Source organism: Schistocerca americana, chromosome 6, assembly GCF_021461395.2.
Source record: "Schistocerca americana isolate TAMUIC-IGC-003095 chromosome 6, iqSchAmer2.1, whole genome shotgun sequence".
Taxonomy (NCBI): domain Eukaryota; kingdom Metazoa; phylum Arthropoda; class Insecta; order Orthoptera; family Acrididae; genus Schistocerca; species Schistocerca americana.
Genome location: NC_060124.1, coordinates 335577429 through 335599424, shown reverse-complemented (window position 1 = coordinate 335599424; position 21996 = coordinate 335577429). Strand labels below are relative to the sequence as shown.

The window sequence follows — 21996 nt, the reverse complement described above, 5'->3', positions numbered from 1 at the left end:
GACTGATTAATGCCTGTGGAGAGTGGGGTTGTGTTTGTGTTGTTGTAGATGAAGAGAATCGAGCGGTTAGTGATGAGCTTTATTTCTTTCAGAGGTCTAATGGTGTGCAAGAAGTCGGTAAGAGCAGCAGCTACCTGGTCTTCGAACTCTCAGTACTCTTCGTATACTGCTGGTACGGGGACGATCTCATTTCGGAGGTATGTACAAGTTATGATCAATGATAAAGACGGAAGCGGATTAATGAAGCAGAAATACTTTCTGTTTAGTATTACACATTACTTTTGTTTTTGATCATAATCTGGCATAATTCCTTCAGCCACTTTTTGATGATTGGGCCAGATGTGTGGCGATATAGACTAGTACTTGTCTAGCGAAAAGGGATAAATTGATTCCTTTTATCGTCATATGATCCATTTTCGAGGAACGCCACCAAGTGGGGCAATCGGCTTAATGTTTCTACTGACAAACACATTTCTGTTAAGCACCTTCTCAACAGGAATCAAAGAAAACGATGGTGAGGCTTATTAGCTGCCAGGAACTCCTACATTACACTGGTAACTGGGGATCCTGAAAAATAATCTCAGTGCTGTTTAAAAAAAAAAAAAAAAAAAAAAAAAAAGCTGTTTACCGGTTTCATCTAAGTCGCGAAATAGGCTAGTGAGCCAAAAACATGCAGTTTGCTGCAACTTTGACTCGTGAGAATCTGTTGCCGACTTTCGAAGTCCATATTTTCCAATCCTAGTTGACACATTTAAGACTATTAGCATTCCTTGTCTGTGTAATTATGACTCCCAATTTGGAAAATTGATCCTAAATTGGATTTTTATTTTCTGGGACGATGCATCAATTGTTTGACAACTATCGATAATGATTCCTTTACCTGTACACAGGTTGAAGAATTATATAACATCATAGGAATTAACATATACAATGCCAAAAAATACTTAGTACACCTTTTTACGGAATATGAATTGACACAAGATTTATTGACACAGTAGTGCATTTGGAACGTATGAAATGATTACATTTACAGTTCAACGGCACAAGGTACGAGAAGTAATTTAGGAAAGTGTAGACTGTCTGTAAAGCAAACTACACGCAGGCAACAGCCTAAAGTACTGCACCAAAATTGAAACACTAATGAAGTAGCAAATAGAACAGATTTCGAACGAATAAACAGACCCAATGGTAGGATTCATGGATGACTGTAGTCTATCCTAAAGTATTACACAGACATTAAGGAACTTCAATGGAAATATCTGATAAATGGAAGGTGACTTTGTTCTTCTGATATCCTGTTTAGTAAACCTAGTAAACATGTGTTCGAGGATGACGACGTGGCAACTTTATAAACATTATAGTATGTTGGGTTATAGACAGTTAGAATTTACGGTTCATACCAAGGGACACATTCCATCTTCGCTTCCTTTGTGAATGTAATAGGACGGAATGCTTATTTTGTTGAGAAGTTGTTTCAGGATTCCACCATGCTAAAACAAGTGCTGTTCTGAAACGGAGCAATATGTTATCTTTTGGTACACGGTAACATTAAACTGTCGTCAGTGAACTTTTCATCGTTCATCTATAATTTCACCTGTCGTTTAATACAGAAGCAGCATTTTGTTTAAAACAGTAATTTCATAGCCATTAGTAGCAGGCAAAAAAGTTATAGTGTCGGAAAAAAGGTGTTGTCTGTTGATCTACTGGTGTTACTTTTCATTTCTTTCAGAGCGAAAAAGTGGCATTCTCGGCTTACGACGCGGTGACTTCACTGCAGGAATGCCCGACGTCAACCAAACGGTCGCTGTTGCTTCTGATGCTCAGAGCTCAACGGCCGCTACGAATCACTGCTGGTGGCTTCTTCTCTCTCTCCAGAGAGTCCTTCATATCAGTAAGTATTTCCTCAGGTTCAGCCATTAGATCTTACATGAATAAAGATGATATCTGTTCTTTCGGACTTGTCCGAAAGGACAGAAATCATCTTCATATAGGTAAGGCTTAACGGCCAATCATCTTCTTCAGTGCGGAGGCACTCACATTGGTAAAACTCTTACGGGAATCGGTAGATTGAGTGAAGAGCACAGTGGGCAGGGGCACTACAATTGTAGTTTGTAGACAGTAAGTTGGAAGTGTGGGTCTCACGGGGAGCGTGCCAGAGATAAGTCCCTACAGTCGCAATGTCCTCAGTGTCCTCGATGGCTCAGTCGGACAGAGCGTCTGCAATGTAAACAGGAGATACCAGGTTCGAGTCCCGGTCGGGGAACACATTTTCAACTGCTCGCGTTGATGTATATCAACGCATATAAGCCTCTAATCGTCTGGATTTCATTGTAATTTCATAAGGTCTTATAGTCGTCATTGAAGGTGTTAGCTGAATGGCCAGAAGTGAGCAACGGTCCAACTGTGCACTGATGTTGCAAATGCAGGGCTGGCTGGTTCCTCCGCTGACACCGATTCCGTCAATAATAAACATGATACAGGGAGAAAAGACTTCATGATGGCAATACGTCTTGGGTCCATCCTTCGCTGCTATTGCAGCTATCAAACTTCTGATGTGCTAGGATTCCCTTAGTTTATCCCCTTCACTTTGTCTTGTTTATGTTAAATGGTTGAGGTACCACCACCACGAAAAGCAAAATTATCCCGTAACTGTTTAATGCAGATTTCTTGAAATAAAACTGTCTAGTGACGAACTCTAAATCGATGGATTGAATGGAATTATAATTTAACTAGTAACTGTAGCTTATAATCCTATAAAACATGAGCTTCATATTTCGTCGCACAGATGATGAGAGAAGATGGCTCTGAACGTTCCAATCTATTTCTTCCCTTAGCGTTTCTAATTTATTCATTTTGTACACAAGACATGAAATCAGTGTTCAGAATATTAAGAGACAGGTTAATATATCTGTAGCATCTTGTTGAAGAACACACTTCTTTTGAAACAACTGTTGAGTGTTCATATGAGATTTGAAGCTGTTTTCTGCACTGAAATGCACACCCAGACCCTCAACATGGCCAGTTAATAACGCATTCTCACTATCTTTTGGAGGCCCAAAATCTCGGCTGGAGTCGGATTGTCTTTTATTAGTCGGTATTTGACGCGTCACCTAGCACGACTGCGTGATCTGAGAAAGCCGCCGTCTTTCAAGCACTGGATGTAGTGAGATGACAAGTATTGCCTTTAGACTTCGGTGTTCCATAGCCTAAAAATTGTGGACTATGGGTAACTTTCGAAAAGCTACCCTGAGCTATGCGCACAGTTGAATGATCTGTTTCTTTTAAGAAGAAACTGAAACACTACCCTTTGTCACCCTCATAACGGTCCCCAAAAAATAACGCGTGAGGCCAGTTTTCCCAGTTTTTATACTGTAGGCGCTATAGCACATGTTCCTGCATTCTCGCAGTTATGCTTAATGCTTTCTTCATTTCCCAACCAGGCACGTCACTTTCTTTTTTTCTTTCTTCTTAATATTTTGTTTTATCCTCTTTCTCTCCCTTCCATCGATTCTCTCACGTCCATTACTGCTGGCCATCTTATTTTAAAACTACCTCCCTGTAACTTGTCTCTGTTGGTTCAGTCAGGTACGACTGTAGTAAAGTGTACTTAAATTTCATTTCTCTGCGCTACAGCTACTAGGAAACGTTTTATAATGCTGCATTCTTGACGTAACTTACCCTTATCATCATTAATATAAATCAAAATATGTATAGTGCCTGGATAAATGTGAGGAAGAGCCTGATGGCCCTAATCTTGCGCGGTTAAGTATATCAGCAGATTAGTCGAATAAATAAATATTTACTGTGCATCACCTTTACTCGTTGAGCGTGGTCAGCACCTACCTCATGTAAGGTTACCGCTGAAAATTGAGATGGTTAAATGTCCTATGGCAGGGACACGTGCATTAGTCTCAGCCATTAAGGAAATTTCAGGGAAAATGCATCCGAGGAATCCATTACTGTTCTTTAACAACCATACAAGAAATACTTAGAAAGGGCAGAGAAAATGCATAAATGTTCCAGGCTATACTGGAGGTACAGTTGCTATCAGTTCAAACAGTGGGGAGACGAGACGCGAGAAGTTAAACTCCTACATCGGAGACATTTTCGAGAAACCATGGGGTTTTATTGGCTAGGATATCTGATGTCCATCTCCTCCAATGATGGTGAGGACGGTTGGCCACTCCCACGAGACAGACTTGCTGAAGTATCGCTGAAGTACGTAAAGTGTGGTCGTCTCTGTTCCTGTGTCGTCGCGAGCGAGGCTTCTCTGCCTTCTCTGGTGTAAATAACAGTAGCAGTTGTTGCCTTCACGTAGTTGGCTGGGGTTGGGGTGAGCGTTGCTGCTTCTGAATTGCTGGAGCTGGGGTGCCCCTAGGCTCAACGGCCCTCCTTCGGTATAATCATGCATAGGATACATGCTGAGCTAAGAATCTGCACGAGGTTGAATTAGCAACAACGTGGTTAAAACAGGCCTGATAGGAATGTTACGATATACCTAAAGGTGACCATCAGAGGTGCCCCACGTAGGGTAACTGCAGTCTACAGTGGTGCTGGCGGGATGAAAAACACAGTCAGTTCTAAGGAGGAAATTGTACCCTGTGGCTGCATATACCCAGCGTCAACTACTGCTTCTTATTTCGCCCCTTAGTTTCTCCTGCGTTAACACAGGGAGTTCCTGTAGGTCACATTTCCCACTTGGGGAGAAAGAAGTATATATATTTTTGGTTGTTTCATAAAACATTGTTTTATAATAATGTTCATTATCAAAGTTTTTGTGGTGAAAGGGTACAACTCGTCATTCATTGTTACAAGAGTGACAAAACTGGCATTCTGTACTTGCCAGCCGGCCGAAGTGGCCGTGCGGTTCTAGGCGCTGCAGTCTGGAACCGCGAGACCGCTACGGTCGCAGGTTCGAATCCTGTCTCGGGCATGGATGTGTGTGATGTCCTTAGGTTAGTTAGGTTTAACTAGTTCTAAGTTCTAGGGGACTAATGACCTGAGAAGTTGAGTCCCATAGTGCTCAGAGCCATTTGAGCCATTTTTTTTTTTGTAGTTGCCAAAAATACATTTACTACTTATACTTCAGGTAAAAGCCTTTTATTGTTCGTTACACCTATTTTTCTTTGTCTCCTATTCCTCTTCCTCTTTACTTTCATCGATTTCAAGATCACTTTATTAAATGACAATGTTAAAGTGTCTGAGTATGTGTAGAGACTATAATAACAGTTAATTAAGCACTCAATTTAAATTGGTACGTATTAATCAAAAATAGACGCACACAAACTCCTAATGCATATATATGTGGAGTCCAGATTACTGTATTTTCTCCATCTATCTCTTATTGTTAAAGGGAGTCCTTAATTATAGGTTTACTTCAATTTTTATTGCATTTTTTCTTCTCTCTCTTTTAGTGGCAGACTTTAGTTCCAGACCACTTTCCCCTCTACAAGCACGTACAGCATCACTCGTATCTGATTATTTGATTTTGAGGGGGATGGGGTGCCTCGCTCTCATGTGATTTTGTACATGAGATCACCTATACTGAATACATGTCCTCTCGTAGTTTCTGCATTTTTCACTATAGTGGTCCCAATACAAACACTGGTGTCCAAAATTAAAGCAACGAACCGCCATTTTACCGTCTTGTGTCTAATTAACCGTATATTCATACAAACTGTCAACGGATTTCCGTACAATCGTGAGCTCTCCGATCAGCGGGTAACCACATAATCTACATCTACATCTACATCTATACTCCGCGAGCCGCCTTACGGTGTGTGGCGGAGGGTACTTATTGTACCACTATCTGATCCCCCCTTCCCTGTTCCATTCACGAATTGTGCGTGGGAAGAACGACTGCTTGTAAGTCTCCGTATTTGCTCTAATTTCTCGGATCTTTTCGTTGTGATCATTACGCGAGATATATGTGGGCGGTAGTAATATGTTGCCCATCTCTTCCCGGAATGTGCTCTCTCGTAATTTCGATAATAAACCTCTCCGTATTGCGTAACGCCTTTCTTGAAGTGTCCGCCACTGGAGCTTGTTCAGCATCTCCGTAACGCTCTCGCGCTGACTAAATGTCCCCATGACGAATCGCGCTGCTTTTCGCTGGATCATGTCTATCTCTTCTATTAATCCAACCTGGTAAGGGTCCCATACTGATGAGCAATACTCAAGAATCGGACGAACAAGCGTTTTGTAAGCTACTTCTTTCGTCGATGAGTCACATTTTCTTAGAATTCTTCCTATGAATCTCAACCTGGCGCCTGCTTTTCCCACTATTTGTTTTATGTGATCATTCCACTTCAGATCGCTCCGGATAGTAACTCCTAAGTATTTTACGGTCGTTACCGCTTCCAATGATTTGCCACCTATGGCATAATCCTACTGGAATGGATTTCTGCCCCTATGTATGCGCATTATATTACATTTATCTACGTTTAGGGAAAGCTGCCAGCTGTCGCACCATGCATTAATCCTCTGCAGGTCCTTCTGGAGTACGTACGAGTCTTCTGATGTTGCTACTTTCTTGTAGACAACCGTGTCATCTGCAAATAGCCTCACGGAGCTACCGATGTTGTCAACTAAGTCATTTATGTATATTGTAAACAATAAAGGTCCTATCACGCTTCCCTGCGGTACTCCAGAAATTACCTCTACATCTGCAGATTTTGAACCGTTAAGAATGACATGTTGTGTTCTTTCTTCTAGGAATTCCTGAATCCAATCACAAACCTGGGCCGATATTCCGTAAGCTCGTATTTTTTTCACTAAACGTAAGTGCGGAACCTTATCAAATGCCTTCCTGAAGTCCAGGAATACGGCATCAATCTGCTCGCCAGTGTCTACGGCACTGTGAATTTCTTGGGCAAATAGGGCGAGCTGAGTTTCACATGATCTCTGTTTGCGGAATCCATGCTGGTTATGATGAAGGAGATTTGTATTATCTAAGAACGTCATAATACGAGAACACAAAACATGTTCCATTATTCTACAACAGATTGACGTAAGCGAAATAGGCCTATAATTATTCGCATCTGATTTATGACCCTTCTTGAAAATGGGAACGACCTGCGCTTTCTTCCAGTCGCTAGGTACTTTACGTTCTTCCAGCGATCTACGATAAATTGCTGATAGAAAGGGGGCAAGTTCTTTAGCATAATCACTGTAGAATCTTAAGGGTATCTCGTCTGGTCCGGATGCTTTTCCGCTACTAAGTGATAGCAGTTGTTTTTCAATTCCGATATCGTTTATTTCAATATTTTCCATTTTGGCGTCCGTGCGACGGCTGAAGTCAGGGACCGTGTTACGATTTTCCGCAGTGAAACAGTTTCGGAACACTGAATTCAGTATTTCTGCCTTTCTTCGGTCGTCCTCTGTTTCGGTGCCATCGTGGTCAACGAGTGACTGAATAGGGGATTTAGATCCGCTTACCGATTTTACATATGACCAAAACTTTTTAGGGTTCTTGTTTAGATTATTTGCCAATGTTTTATGTTCGAATTCGTTGAATGCTTCTCTCATTGCTCTCTTTACGCTCTTTTTCGCTTCGTTCAGCTTTTCCTTATCAGCTATGATTCGACTACTCTTAAACCTATGATGAAGCTTTCTTTGTTTCCGTAGTACCTTTCGTACATGATTGTTATACCACGGTGGATCTTTCCCCTCGCTTTGGACCTTAGTCGGTACGAACTTATCTAAGGTGTACTGGACGATGTTTCTGAATTTTTTCCATTTTTGTTCCACATCCTCTTCCTCAGAAATGAACGTTTGATGGTGGTCACTCAGATATTCTGCGATTTGTGCCCTATCACTCTTGTTAAGCAAATATATTTTCCTTCCTTTCTTGGCATTTCTTATTACACTTGTAGTCATTGATGCAACCACTGACTTATGATCACTGATACCCTTTTCTACATTCACGGAGTCGAAAAGTTCCGGTCTATTTGTTGCTATGAGGTCTAAAACGTTAGCTTCACGAGTTGGTTCTCTAACTATCTGCTCGAAGTAATTCTCGGACAAGGCAGTCAGGATAATGTCACAAGAGTCTCTGTCCCTGGCTCCAGTTCTGATTGTGTGACTATCCCATTCTATACCTGGTAGATTGAAGTCTCCCCCTATTACAATAGTATGATCACGAAACTTCTTCACGACGTTCTGCAGGTTCTCTCTGAGGCGCTCAACTACTACGGTTGCTGATGCAGGTGGTCTATAGAAGCATCCGACTATCATATCTGACCCACCTTTGATACTTAACTTAACCCAGATTATTTCACATTCGCATTCGCTAATAACTTCACTGGATATTATTGAATTCTTTACTGCTATAAATACTCCTCCACCATAATGATGACGTCTGGGCATCTATCAAATGGGATAGTTTTTGCCGGGTAGTTTCACATGCACAATCGCAGTGTATACAGTCATCGAACGCGCAGTATGGAACAAAGAAGACACAGACCAGACTCTCTGAGGTGGAGGGCGATAATAAGAATGGAAGCAGGACAACCGCAAACTGATGAGGCCTGATGGCTTAACGTGAATCGTTCTATTGTTTCTCGCATGTGGCAACAATTTATAGAGACGGAAGCAATACCCCAAAGACCATGGCATGACCGACCATGTGTGATACCGGAGAGAGAAGACCGTTATTCGGATGTAAGGGCAAGACAGCACCGCCTTAGTACTGCACGGCATTAGGCATCTGATCTCGCAGCATCCACTGGACTTGCTGCATTGTGACAATCGGTGTACAGAAGGCTTCGGCAGAGTGACCTGCTGGGTGTGTATTTCTGATGTCTTCGCAGAAGGAACATACCACCTGGGTGGTCGAACAGTGAGCCGACTCTTATTTCTCATATGAATGCCAGTTTCGTCTCGATAGTGATTCTCGACGTATTTGGATCTGGAGGGAACGTGGAATATGATTTCGGAACCTAAACTTTATGGAAAGAGACCTGTATCGAGGAGAATCCCTTATGTTGTTGGCAAGGACGATGTTGACCACATGAACTGTTCCTCATGGAACTGTATGGGAGAATCTGCAAGGTTTAACTACTATGAGGTATCGTGACAAGGTCTTGGGACCTCATGTGCGAGATGGTGCGGGCCCAGACTTCGTATGATAATGTTCAACCTCAGAGCGAGAGCGATTGATGTTTTCACGGAAACGGAAGATATTACACGCATGGCGTCGCCTGATTGCTCTCCCGCTTTGAATCCCATAGAGCACGTCTGGGGCACACTTGGGAGACAGGTTGGATCATCTCAGCATTCACCAAGCACTCTCCAAGACCTGCGAGCAACTCTCCAGCAATAAAGGGCGTTGTTGTCTCAACATGAGACTGGCGATATCATCCACAGTGTGACTCATCACTGTCAGGGCTGAATTGCTGCCACAGGTAGCCACACTCCACACTGAGCACGCTAACCAGTTGTAGGAATGTGTATGCAAATCTGTTAAGAACATTTTTGTCTGCCGTGAAGCATATTGCAGATGTATTCTTTACACTGTTTCTACTTTACTATCACCTGTTTATACCCTTTTATGGCAGAGCAAACACAACATTGCAGAATTTACGTCACTTTTATTTTTTACACCAGTGTGTTTATGTCACAATAGTTGTCTGCCATGTGCCTCAAAAGAAATCTAAAACAGCCTAAATAGCACAATATTTACATAAACAGAACACAAAAAATGCAAGAAATAAAACTCCAATGCAGACAGCAAAAGAATAGGGTAAGAAGGGAAAGTCTGTAGTGCTATTCCCTCATCAATTTCACTAAGTATATGTCGTATTACCTTCACATCATCTCTATTGCAATAGGCTCTATTGGAAAAGGCACTTTAAGCTTGCAAATATGTTCTCCTTCTTGTGTATGTCCACATTTAAGTCAGGCATATCTTCACTCGTTTGTTTCAACTTAGTTATTTCTTCTGATTGAATGAAAATCTGGGTTACATAGCTGTTGATTTTTTTTTTTTTTTTAAACTTCAGTTAACCTGTACCTTGGATTAATATGCCTCCCCGTTTGCTATCATTGCCTAAAACGCTAAGACCTTTACCAATATGTGCTACAAGTAGCCATTCGTTATTACTTCTCAGAGTTTTATCGCTACACCATTTTAAGTTTAATATGCATTTCTTTATCAGCTGAAAATGCTGCCATGAATTGCTCTCATCCGGTACATTACTCCCCTTACCACTGCATACTATTTCGTTCTCCTGCTTTGCTCCTATCCCGCTATAGTGATATGAGTAAACATATAATTTTAACAGTAGCATGTCGAGAATACTGCCATTACCTAAACTGCGCCTTCCACAAGACACTCTTTGCTACTGCACTATTCGAGGGTGTCATTGCCTTATACGCCCAGCTGTTGTGCGATGAAAGGCAGCCATGTCGTTTAACAAAGACCTTATTCCGCCACCATTTTCCGACATGCTCAATGATAACCATATCTGGTTGACTGACTCTCTGTAATTCTTCTACGTAAAAGGTACCTGCTGTTTCACTGCCACCACGCTAAAACAATTCATGCTAATGGACTATCTGATTGTGATCCAAAATTAATTGAAATTTGGCAACCCAGAGGCAGGTTTCTACCAAGCAGTGAGGCCTATTAATGCAATATTATGTTCTTTTCATGCAGCGTCCAGTACACTGCTACCCTTATTGCTACGTTCTGTGTCTTAAGATTAAACTAAAATGTGTGATGTGGGACGACATATATGTAAAAGGGCATGCTAGTATCTAATTAAATTCGTTCCTTAGTAAATTTGTGTTATTATTTCAGAGTTGCTTTCCTAAACAGTTATCTAAATGATCCAGTAAAAAGACAAGTCAGTCACGGATAACTAATTGAATTAAAATCTCATGTAGGAGGAACACGGAAATTTATGTAAGGGCCATAGTAAGTGAAGACCGGTCATTACTTGCAAACTATAACATATACTGTAGTATCTTAAGTAAAGCCATTATACAGTCCAGAGGTATGCATGGACTAACTGAAATAAATAATGGAGATAATAAGATTAAAACCGTATCACACATTGTCAAATGGGAAATAGGGCAGGAGACTGTACAAGTTTCCACAACAATTAAACTTTATGACCATGTTGTGATTGATAGATCACAAGTTGAAAATGCTTTTAACAACACTTTCCAAATGAAGCAGCATGCACAGGAATAGATGGCTCAGTTGAAGAAGCAAGAAAATATATTATGACCTTATTCCACAAAAACTTGAAGCAAATAGAGGTAGCATCAACATCCTTCACACAATGCGCTTACAAAAAGTGTAAGAAACAAAAGCTCTTGTTGGGGTTGATGCAACTGCAGGCAGAATTTTGAAAAGTATTCCAAGTTAACAACCAATGTCCTTAGTTATATAATCAATGCTTTACTGGCACAGGGAATTTTTCCAGACAAGTTAAAATGTGCAATCCTTAAACCACTTCATAAGGAAGGTGACAATACAGACTTAAACAATTACCATCCCATTGCATGACTGACATTTTTTCCCAAAATGTTTGAAAAGGTAATGTACACGACAGTAGTCACACACTTACGTGTAAATAAAGTACTTAGCATATCACAGAAAGAATCCCTGAAATGTTTCTCAACTGAGAGTGCTATTAATCCATTCACCCTTCGAATAGTGCTAGTCTTAAATAATAATCTATCTCCACCTGTTAAGCCTTATGATCTGTCTAAGGCCTTCAATTGGATATATTATGACACTCTCTTAGAGAAAGTCAAGTTTCGTCATATTGATGGCTTTTTAAATAGTTGGTTTGAATCATACTTGAGAAAGAGAATGGAAAAGTTTGTCTTGAATGATTTAGACAATATTTTAAAAGAAGAACATTTTAATGGCTGGGGTGAAATCATGAAATCATAAATCAGTGTTCAATTTTGGGGTCCACTGTTACTTCTTATATACATTTTGCAGATGATATTAGTGTTATAATAAATCCCATTAGAGAGGAAACAAGGGAAGACTTTGTAAATTATATTTTTCTGATAATTATTGAGTGGTTCTCTGAAAATAGATTCTCCCTAAATTTTGAATAGATACACTACATTCAAAGGTATACAAAAAATAGAATAATAGGAACAATTGATCTAGCATGTGAGCAGTATCAGTTAGTAGGTGGGACTACTTCAACGTCTCAGGTGTACATAGTGATGAAAATTTCAAGTGGAAGAAGTATATGACTGAGCTTCGCAAAGAATGAAGTTCTTCTACTTTTGCTCTTTGTATAAACGTTTCAATGTGCTGAAACTTTTTGCATTTTTCTACTTAATAATATCTTACAGAATAACTTTCTTGGGTACCTCACAACTTCGAAACAAAGTACTGAGTGCATAAAAGCGAACACTAAGTATAATACGTGGTGTTCACCCATGGAGGTTATGTGGGTAGCTCCTCAAGGAGCCATGCAATCTAACTACATTGTTTTAGATATTGCTAATACAGCAAGTTTTAAATCTAATTTAAAATTATTTCTCCTGGACAGTTTCTTGTATTCCACTGGCGAATTTCTGCTTAACAACTGAGGCAGTAAAAGGAAAAAGTGTTCTTCAATGTTAACACTAATCATGTATACAACCTTTAAACAGCTTCGTTTCACATCATTTCGATGTAAGAGTCTCTCGAATGATCTATGGAATATGTAACTAAGTAACTAACCTTCATCCTACATGATGTAAATTGTAGACTTTCTTCATTGTACTTTGAAACTGAATCTCAGGTCATAATCTGACTACAGGCTGATTGCTTCCGAGAGTTAAAAAAGATCTATTGGCCTATCACAGATGCTGTAAACATCCCAACAGCAGAACGACCCCATACCCAGCACAAGTTTTCGCCATTACTTTATTGTGACTGAGTTGCCAGTGCGTCACGCTTAGGCGTTGCAAGTAGTCATCACCATCTCCTGTAGAATTAAGGGTGAAAAATAAGTTTGCTAAGTGCCCTATGGTCGTGACACTTCTATGGACTCGCCCATTGAAAGAATTTTCAGCACTAAGCCAACACAGAATTTACAGGATATGTACAGTGGTCTGATAAGCTTTAGGATCAGAGGAAATTTTGCATATGTCATCACCAAGTTACATAGCTCGATGAAACTTGGACAAATCGTCGAAACATCTGCTACAAAAGGTAACTGAAACAAATACGCAGTGAGACGAACAGAAATGACACCTTTTTCTCAAAAACAGTAATTGCACTGAAATTACCACCATTCATGATGGCACCCTGGACAGCAAAAATTATGGGAGATGGTTTTTAATGGGTTGTGTGATCAAGACGGAAAGCAAAACATGTTGTGCGACAAACTCCTATGCTGAACAGGAGGTTCGAAAGTGTTCTTATGGTAGGGCGTCCCATCTCTTCACTAGCGTTGTTTACAACTGCAGTGTGATAGTTGGTGTAAGTGGACGTTCTGAAATACGTCTCCCCAAAACATCAAACTCGAGCCCGATGGGATTTATCTAGGGGCTATCGGCAGGTCAGTCTATTCGCCGAATATCTCGGTTCAAGATCTCCTCAACCGGCGCTGTTCAATGAGGTCAGATATTTTCATCCATCAAAGAGAATTCAGAGCCATGTACAGCCCTAAGAAACAGACGTGAGGAAGGAGCATTCTGTCACAATAACATTGGCCAACGTGTGTACTGTGTTCTAGCATTTGATCAGTAAAGCCATGGAACGTGATATATCCCCACGCAATATTACCTGGATCACCAAACTGACCATGTTCAACAATGCTCCTGTGTGCATCAACTCTCGCCGTATGAGGGCTCCCACCACTGTCAAAATCTTAGGTATTATGGTATAACCGGGAGCTGGCACTGTATGTGCAGCTACTAGGTCTAAAATAGTATTCCAACACCAGGAAGGGACACACACACACATGTAGATTAGGCATCAGCAAGCCTGAACACGCTGATAAAACATTCTCAGGCGACAACGTTTCTAGAACCTCTAGATTTATTGAAATATGAAATTTCTGTGCAGAAAAGAGATAACTTCTTTTTTTAAGTATCATTTTGTGTGGGAAGAGCTCACATGCGTTTTCATATAGTCAGTGACATATGAGAGGTTGCAAAAATATTAACTTGGAGACTAAGTACTATTGCAAGCCACAAATATTCAGAATTGTTAAAATAATGAAATGTTAAATTGTATCACTACACACGCAAAGACGTCAACAATTATTGACTAAGCTGGTAGGGACTATAAAGGCAAGAGCTATTAATCTTGCTGAATTATTTGTTTCTGAACCATCATAGTCGTCACTTCAACGCTTTCATTTTCTTGCAACACATGGGCATCTCACCACAAAATTTATGTCTAACATGAACCCTCATTAAACCCAGAAAGAGCAACAGGATGGTACGTTATTACCGTCTTTTGTAAATATTGTAACTTGGCACTGTATTTTATACTGGAAAATGTTGAAGACCGTATTTATTGTTCACAATGAAGTCTTCTACCAGATCTTTTAACTGTTTTAATTTTTCAGTTACATTTAATCCGAAACTTGAAGTTTAATTAATGCCTAACATTAGATGTAACTTTTTGACAAGGAATGACATTTTCAATACTTTCAGGTTCTCAATCCTACTTAGACATCAGCATCCATCCAAGAAGTATGTTGATAACGAAAGTTAAGAAAACACAACAAAATCTGCATTTTTAGTTTATTAGTGATGGCCACACATTCCCTCCCTCCCCCCTCCCTCTCTACCCATTGGTAGCAGACGTTGTTGAAAATGTGTTGGTGTTGCTAAGGCAATACTAAAAGATATTTTAAATCTCTGCCACTACTTACACACCAGTAGTTCTTTAAAAATATGTTGTTAACAAAACTGAAAAACAATTAATTTTGTATCATTTATCATTTTAGTAGTGGGCATGGAACTAGTAGCATAAGTTATTTAAAAGCCGTTGGTGCTGCTGGGGTTAATAGTTTCACATTTTTCACCTACTAAGTCGGTTATTTTTGGTCTTTGCCATTCTCCTGTAATATATTACAAAAGCTGGAATGGAATTTGCTGATGATTAGATAAAACAGTATTTGACATAAACGGGGAGACGTGGAATGTACTGATGATGGTGAATGCAAAGAGTTTAGTCAATATCAATACTTCTCCAATACTTTGGGGAATGATGCAAGTATAAAAAAACGTGTGTGTGTGTGTGTGTGTGTGTGTGTGTGTGTGTGTGTGTGTGTGTGTATCTGTGTGTGTGTGTGTGTGTGTGTGTAAGTGCACGCACGTGCAACATAATTGGTAGAAAAAGTAATTTTGAATTTTGAATTTACTGCACAGTGCCACAGGTAGTTTCTAAATTTCCCACTATACACCACTTTAAACTTTATACATTTCTCTAGTCCACTATCTTAGAAATGTCCTGAACTCAGGGTGAAGATCAAGATCAGGGTCATTCAACGATGACATGTTGTTGCGCCAGTCTCTGAATGTAGGCAACCAAAAGGTCAGAGATGTAATTTCGGGGAATCCTCATTGCATAAATACATTAATGGCTGGTGTGGGTCATTATTCGAAAATCCCGCTTTACATTTGCCTGTAAGGTTAGGGAGTAAAGTTATTGAATTAAATAAAAATGACATACCGATTTTTCAGATTTCTCTTGCCACATTCTCAACCATACTGTGATAGAACACTAACGAAGATGAAAGTCTTTCGCGAGAAGAGAATGTGAAAATCCTCTCTCTACACTGATAGCCAGATAGTGATAGAGGATGAACAGTATTAAGAACATTTCGATATTTAACATCTCAGTTCTGGACACTCACTATGCACGTGCATTTTCCTTTCGATTATATATTTTTGTGCCTATATTTTGTACACATCATGCATTTTAGTGCTACGCGTCTGGCGTTTCTCATTGTTTAGATATTTCGTGATGGACCGAGTTCCTTTCCAGGGGAAGAGCACTGGTTGTATCAGGCGTTTCAGTGACAATGATCAACTTTTCAGGAATGACAGAGAAAGCCAAAGGTATCAATTTCAGATAAGGCCCATGCTCCAGAAAGCCATGATTCTAAAACTATGAAGACAAATACGTAGTGCAGTTTCCGTTGTGGGATACAAAAACCTATGAAACGTTGTATGTAAGAAGTTAGAAACACCTCTTTTTTGTGAAGAATTGTGTAGAATTCGGAAAATTGATCAAGACGGGGGATGGATACAGGTACTTCACTTAATGATACATCACTGCATGACATCTAGTTTGGTCATGGGCGAATATGTGACACATGTCAAGATTGATGAGCTTTCACAGTCAAAAATCTTCGCTGTCTGTGACACTCTTCGAACAATACCTACCAGTTTTGATCGAAACTGTTACAAATAACTGTTTGCCACGATTTCAGCTGTGCGCAGAGGCTTCTGGACGCCATTTTAACTGATAATCAATTTTATAAATGCCGTCAACTTGCACTTTCTCTAAGTTGAGCAGATAAATAATATTATTGCAAGATTTTGTTCACCTTCCTTTTATAAACTTCGCCAGCCAAGTATTACATTTACATTTTAGTTTTAATCGCATGCATTCTTTGATCAACGTAGTGAATTCCACACTAGGGTGGCCAGTGTCAATTTAGTATACCAGTCCTTTTCCGTGATGCTTAAACGTGTGTCAGTAGCGCGGAGATATCCGGCAGATTCTGTTGTATACGTTCTCGAATTTCTTCTTAGAAAACTTCATTCCAGTTCACAAATTGCCGCCAAAACACGTTAATATTTATGTTTATTACTCTCAGTGTCCACCCACCCACCTTTCTAGTCGGTATAAGCATGCATAGGATGTCATAGTTTGGGACCATTGTCAGCTCTTCAGCGTAGCGAGTAAATATCGTTTTGATGTTTCTGAAATTATTTGTCATTCCTACAAGTTAAATTAATGTCTCCCAGTCTTTTTTAATGTGTACACCAGTCTGAATAATAAAAAAACAATGGCTGATCAGAAGAGATCAGCTGCCGTGTTGTCTGTTTTCATTCCAGTTCGATGATTAGACTCCCATCGGAAGTTACAGAAAATACTATTCCATTTTACCTAGCGAGTTTCGGAATTTGCACTCTTTTGTGTGGTGATATTGATAATCTGAAGATAACTACTAACATAAACACAAAGGAGTCGGAGGAAAGGGATAAGCTTACCCTCGCTCATGCCTAAACCAGCAGAGACAAGTTACTCGGAGGTACTTTTAAGCTGTGAGCAATAGCAGCAATGGATATCAATATGAGAGAATGAGAAAAGGCATGGAAGAGACAGATATAGGAAATTGGTAAATCAAAATATTATGAAGAAAGAGAAAAAGAAAGTGACGTTACTGATTGAGAAACGGAAAGAGCAAGAAGCATGAGTTAAAGGTGATGGGAAAATTTGTTGTAGCGTTTGAGAGCCTGAAATCTGACCGCGCACGTTAATGTTGAGAAACTCTTATTGGGAGACAGGGGAAAGTGCTTCTTCATAAAAGCTGCTGGGCACATAATTATGCACAGAACGCTGGTTAGCTTGCTCCAGAGATGGAGTATGCGCAATAAAGTAGGTGACTTCCACCACAAACCCTACGTACCAACGTTCCGAGAGCGGACCAGTCACTCTTTGTTTATTTTATTTCATTTTATTTTATTTTATTTTGTATTCCCTGCTCCAAGGAGGAGAGCTAGTAGTTTGAGATCCAGTCCATTGAAGATTGGTTGGCTTTTCCATTGAAATGTCCCATCATTCTGGGCATGGTGCACACAGAATGCCAGTCTGGGGATGTTTTTGCAGTGAACTTCCAGCTGCGGTTTTCTCCTCATGACCAAGGGAGACCTCCCGAAAACTTCTTAGAGACCGGTTGACTTGGAATATTTTCAGTTACTTCTTGGACAATGTTATCCAGACAAAAACTGGAATTTAGTGTATGTAATACGTCCCACTTCTGTTTGGACTGTGGCTATGACAAATAAAAATCATGGATTATGATCACCATATCACCGTATTTCTTCAAAATAGTCTCACCCTGAATCAATACGCAGCTGAAATAGTTGTAAAAATATTCTGTAACAGTCGCTGTAGCCCTTTTTTGATATTGCACTTAATACTGCAGTACAGTTTTTCTAGTTGTCCTTCACTGCCTCGTAATGGTGTTCTCTCACTGCCAACTTCAATTTGGCGAAAAACCAGAAGTCGGCTGGGCCCAAATACGGAGGGAGATCCAGGACTGTGAGCTATCTGTTGGCGCTAAACTTCAGCATGATATTTGGCTTCTCGGCTAGAGTGTCGTTGAGGGGCTACCAGGAACCTACCTCTCGGCATTATAGTGAAATTCGAGAAATGATTTCTTGAGAACAGTATCACTTTTGGGTGGCCGTGCCTGTCCTTTGCCGTCTTGGACCCTGCCGTGTTCTTCATTACCTAAATGTGCGTGCGGTACAATCAGCACACAGGCTTTTCTTTTGCCCATGTCCTTTGCAATGTAGTTCTCGGTATTCCTGGCAGCTCCTCGAATGTCGTGAAAAAATACGTCTACCTGGTGCAATGCTTTTGCTACATGCCAACTCAAGCGTGTAGCTACTAACATGGTCTTTTCTTCTAATGGACTGATGACCATAGCTGTTAAGTTCCATAGTTCTCACAGCCATTTTTCTTCTAATGTATATTATTTACTGATGTGATAAGCACTTGATTCTAGGGTTCTTAATTTTTACATATGGACATACAGACCGTTGCCGATAAATGTAATGTGGAAGCAGCTTGCACTGAGAGAAGAGTTAATGTGAAGTTGTGTGTCCTTCTGGAGAAGACGAGATTAGATCTGTCGAAATCGCAGTCAAGCTTATTTGAAATCTACCACTTTGTGCAACTTGCTGGCTGTCCGGTATTCCTGATTTTACACCCAACAGTGTTTAATTGCGTAACATTTGACGTCTACATACACAGTTAAGTAGATAAGCTTTTTGTAATTAATTTACATTACAAAATACATTGTTTCTAACACGTTCTTGTTTTCTTACAGGTTTTGAATGTGTCGTATTCATTCTTCACTGTTCTTCGTAATTTCCGTGATGAATAGAAATACCTGACTTCAGTTTGCTTCGCTAATTCCGACCTTCTTTGCCTACAATGATCAATAAATTGGTACTGGAAATGCTTCATAATATTAGATTAAGTTCATCATTCCCCGTAGATTAACAGGCGTTCACCCAAACAAGCGCGCGCACACACACACACACACACACACACACACACACTCACACACACACACACACACACACACATCACATCACATCGAAATAAACGAAATACTTTCTTAAAAATAAACACGTAAGGCCAAAATATAATCTCTAATATTATAAGGCCCAGGTGGAAAGGATATCTAATAAATATTTGAAAATGTACAAACGGTAGCTTTCTATCCGGAACTATGTATTGAATCAGAGGTAGAGGAACAGTGCTTTACGACACAGGTGTAGCATTTGTCAAATGGATTACAAAAATAGCGTTGACAGCACCAAAATTACTGATCAGCCCCGACGGCACTCGGTAGCAGTTCTAGGAAACTGTTCAAGGAGGAGGCTTTCGTAGGAATGAATCTCGATAGGTTCCTTCACATAGTTCGTATGATGAAGCTCAGACGGTAGGCGATCTATCCAAGGAGAAGTCATCAAGAAAGCTAAGCACAGTCTGGGATTGGCCAGAGATTACCGAAGTACTGAAATACAATCTGCGAATGGTATTTGTTGCAGTGTCTTACTAAACATCCGAATATTCTTTGGAATGTTGTAGTCTAAGAAACGCACGTGCAGAATCTATCAATCACTGAGGGCGCACCTAAACACTCCCGATATGAGTTATTACCTGTAGCACAGACTGTTTCCCGCGGGGAACAAGTTTCTGTGCTGTCATTTTGACTAACTCACACCTTCACCTTATGGACTAACACTAGATTGATACGATATTAGTCCACATTTCGGAGGAAGGAAGAATGAAACTTTGGCGTTTAACGTCTCGTGGAGTACAAATTATTCTGAGACAGGGCACAATCTAAGCTTATGCAGTGGTGAATGCGGAACTCAGCCTTGTCATTATCAGTGCAATCAACGAGCTACAGGACTTAGGGAAACATTAAATCTAGATGTGGGTGGTCGAAAGTGGATTTGAAACCAGTGCTCTAGAACTTGAATCCCGTGCCGTAACTGGAGTGCTACATGTACCTGTGACGAAGCGTTACTCAAGAGGAATGAAAGAAAACACGAGAAAACGAGCATAGCGTACCATCGCTATCAACATTGCATTATTGTTTTATAGGAGCCAATAATCAGGACAGAGGTTTCACTAAATACAACACTTGTTACGTCTGTGAAGCTAAACTGAGTTATTCAGGTAGGAAAACTTTGTTTGGTGAATGTTTTTTACTAAGAAAGTAGACTGATGCAAAAAAACGGTGTCTGAACTTTTTATATAAGTGAGAAACACGTCAAGGTAGCACATTTTGTCACTGCACGCGTCTCCAGATTTCTTAGCGAAGTTGATAAATCTGCACGTATGTTGGCTGGCGTTTTCAGTTTGCTTGTCATTGCAACTGTAGTGGAAAATTTAAAAGCAAGATATTCAAGTTCGATGAGTAATTTAACCTCAAGAAAGGTTAGCATCTACACTCTGAATCATACTAACTACGTAGATAAAGGTACGTTAATCATTTCCGTATTAAGGCAGTTGCTATATGTCAAGTATCTCCTGACATCTGAAATATGCGAAGCACTCTACGAGTTTTCTGAATTGCTTATAAGGAAGAGAAAATGTCAAAAAAGTAATGTAATTGTAAGCTTAATTACGTTTAAGACCTAGCACATGAGGTACATGATACAATCTTGTATCCAGTTAGTTGGGGGAGAGAGAGCAAGATCCCGGCAAGAACGACTTTTATTTATTCCGCTGTTGCGTCAAAACCTTGAGTGCTATTCACGATAATCAACAGGTCATTTATGTATTTTAAATTTATTGTAATTAATGAAACATATTCACATTTATCATTATACATATGTCAGCTTCGTGTCCCTCAAATGATATGTTATCGTTTCTGACTTGTTACTAAATTCTCATGAAATGATTTGCTTGAATAGTAAAACGCCAGGAAACCAAAATAACTTAAATCCCTCAAGAGTCACGCGGAAGCAGGTTTTGGAGGATTCGTCTTGGAGTGGACAGTCGGAGCACTGCCGTGTCAGCTGACTCCAGGCGAGGTCTCTGACTGACCATCGTGTTGTTGCCGCCGCCAGTGGCGTCTGCGACGGCAGTCGGTAGACATCGAGGCCCTCGAGAAATACGGACTCTACAACGAGCTTCTGACATCACACTCGCCTTACTTCGTGAAATATCGCCTCCACGCAAGGTACTCGCTAACGGTCTTAACTTTTTCATGCGCTGCCGAGAGCTTGCATGCATTTAAAGGCACAGTTATGAATTATTAAACTCGTATGAAATAGTTACCCAATCCCTGCCGGAGTCAGCTTCTGGCACTTATTAAGACTATAGTGTCACACGCTGTGAGGTACACACTGTGGCCTGTCATTCTCGTGGCTTCTGTAGACAACCAGGGCTTTGACCTTGTGCCTAAATCTATCACTGAAAGTATAAAGACATGTGCAGTTAACTAGATTATGGCTGTCAGTATCGATCACCTGTCTGTCTTTCATGGCCCCACACCTTACCACTGCATACCATGAACAAAAGCTCTTGAAATACACAGCTCTACATACTTGAATATGTGGCCTTGTAACACATTAATTATACAGTACTGGAGATGTGCACACATTCAAAACATAGCTGTACTGTCACTGTTGGAACTGAAGACTACAGTTAACTATGTAACAGCATAAACTTGTTAACATTTAAATGACAAACATAGGACAAAAAATATACACAATATAAAACAAGCTATTAGATGAAATTTATTTGGGGGA

General features: G+C 40.2%; 1 protein-coding gene across 1 annotated transcript in view; it reads left to right on the top strand.

The window, feature by feature from the left end:
* LOC124619327 (odorant receptor Or2-like) overlaps positions 1-19133 on the top strand; it is a 31777-nt gene extending 12644 nt beyond the window's left edge. The window contains exons 3-5 of the mRNA XM_047145635.1: positions 93-197; positions 1730-1891; positions 19050-19133. Coding sequence (XP_047001591.1) covers positions 93-197; positions 1730-1891; positions 19050-19106 — 324 coding nt within the window. The 3' untranslated portion in view covers positions 19107-19133. The remainder of the gene's footprint in view (positions 1-92; positions 198-1729; positions 1892-19049) is intronic.
* The last annotated feature ends 2863 nt before the right edge of the window (positions 19134-21996 follow it).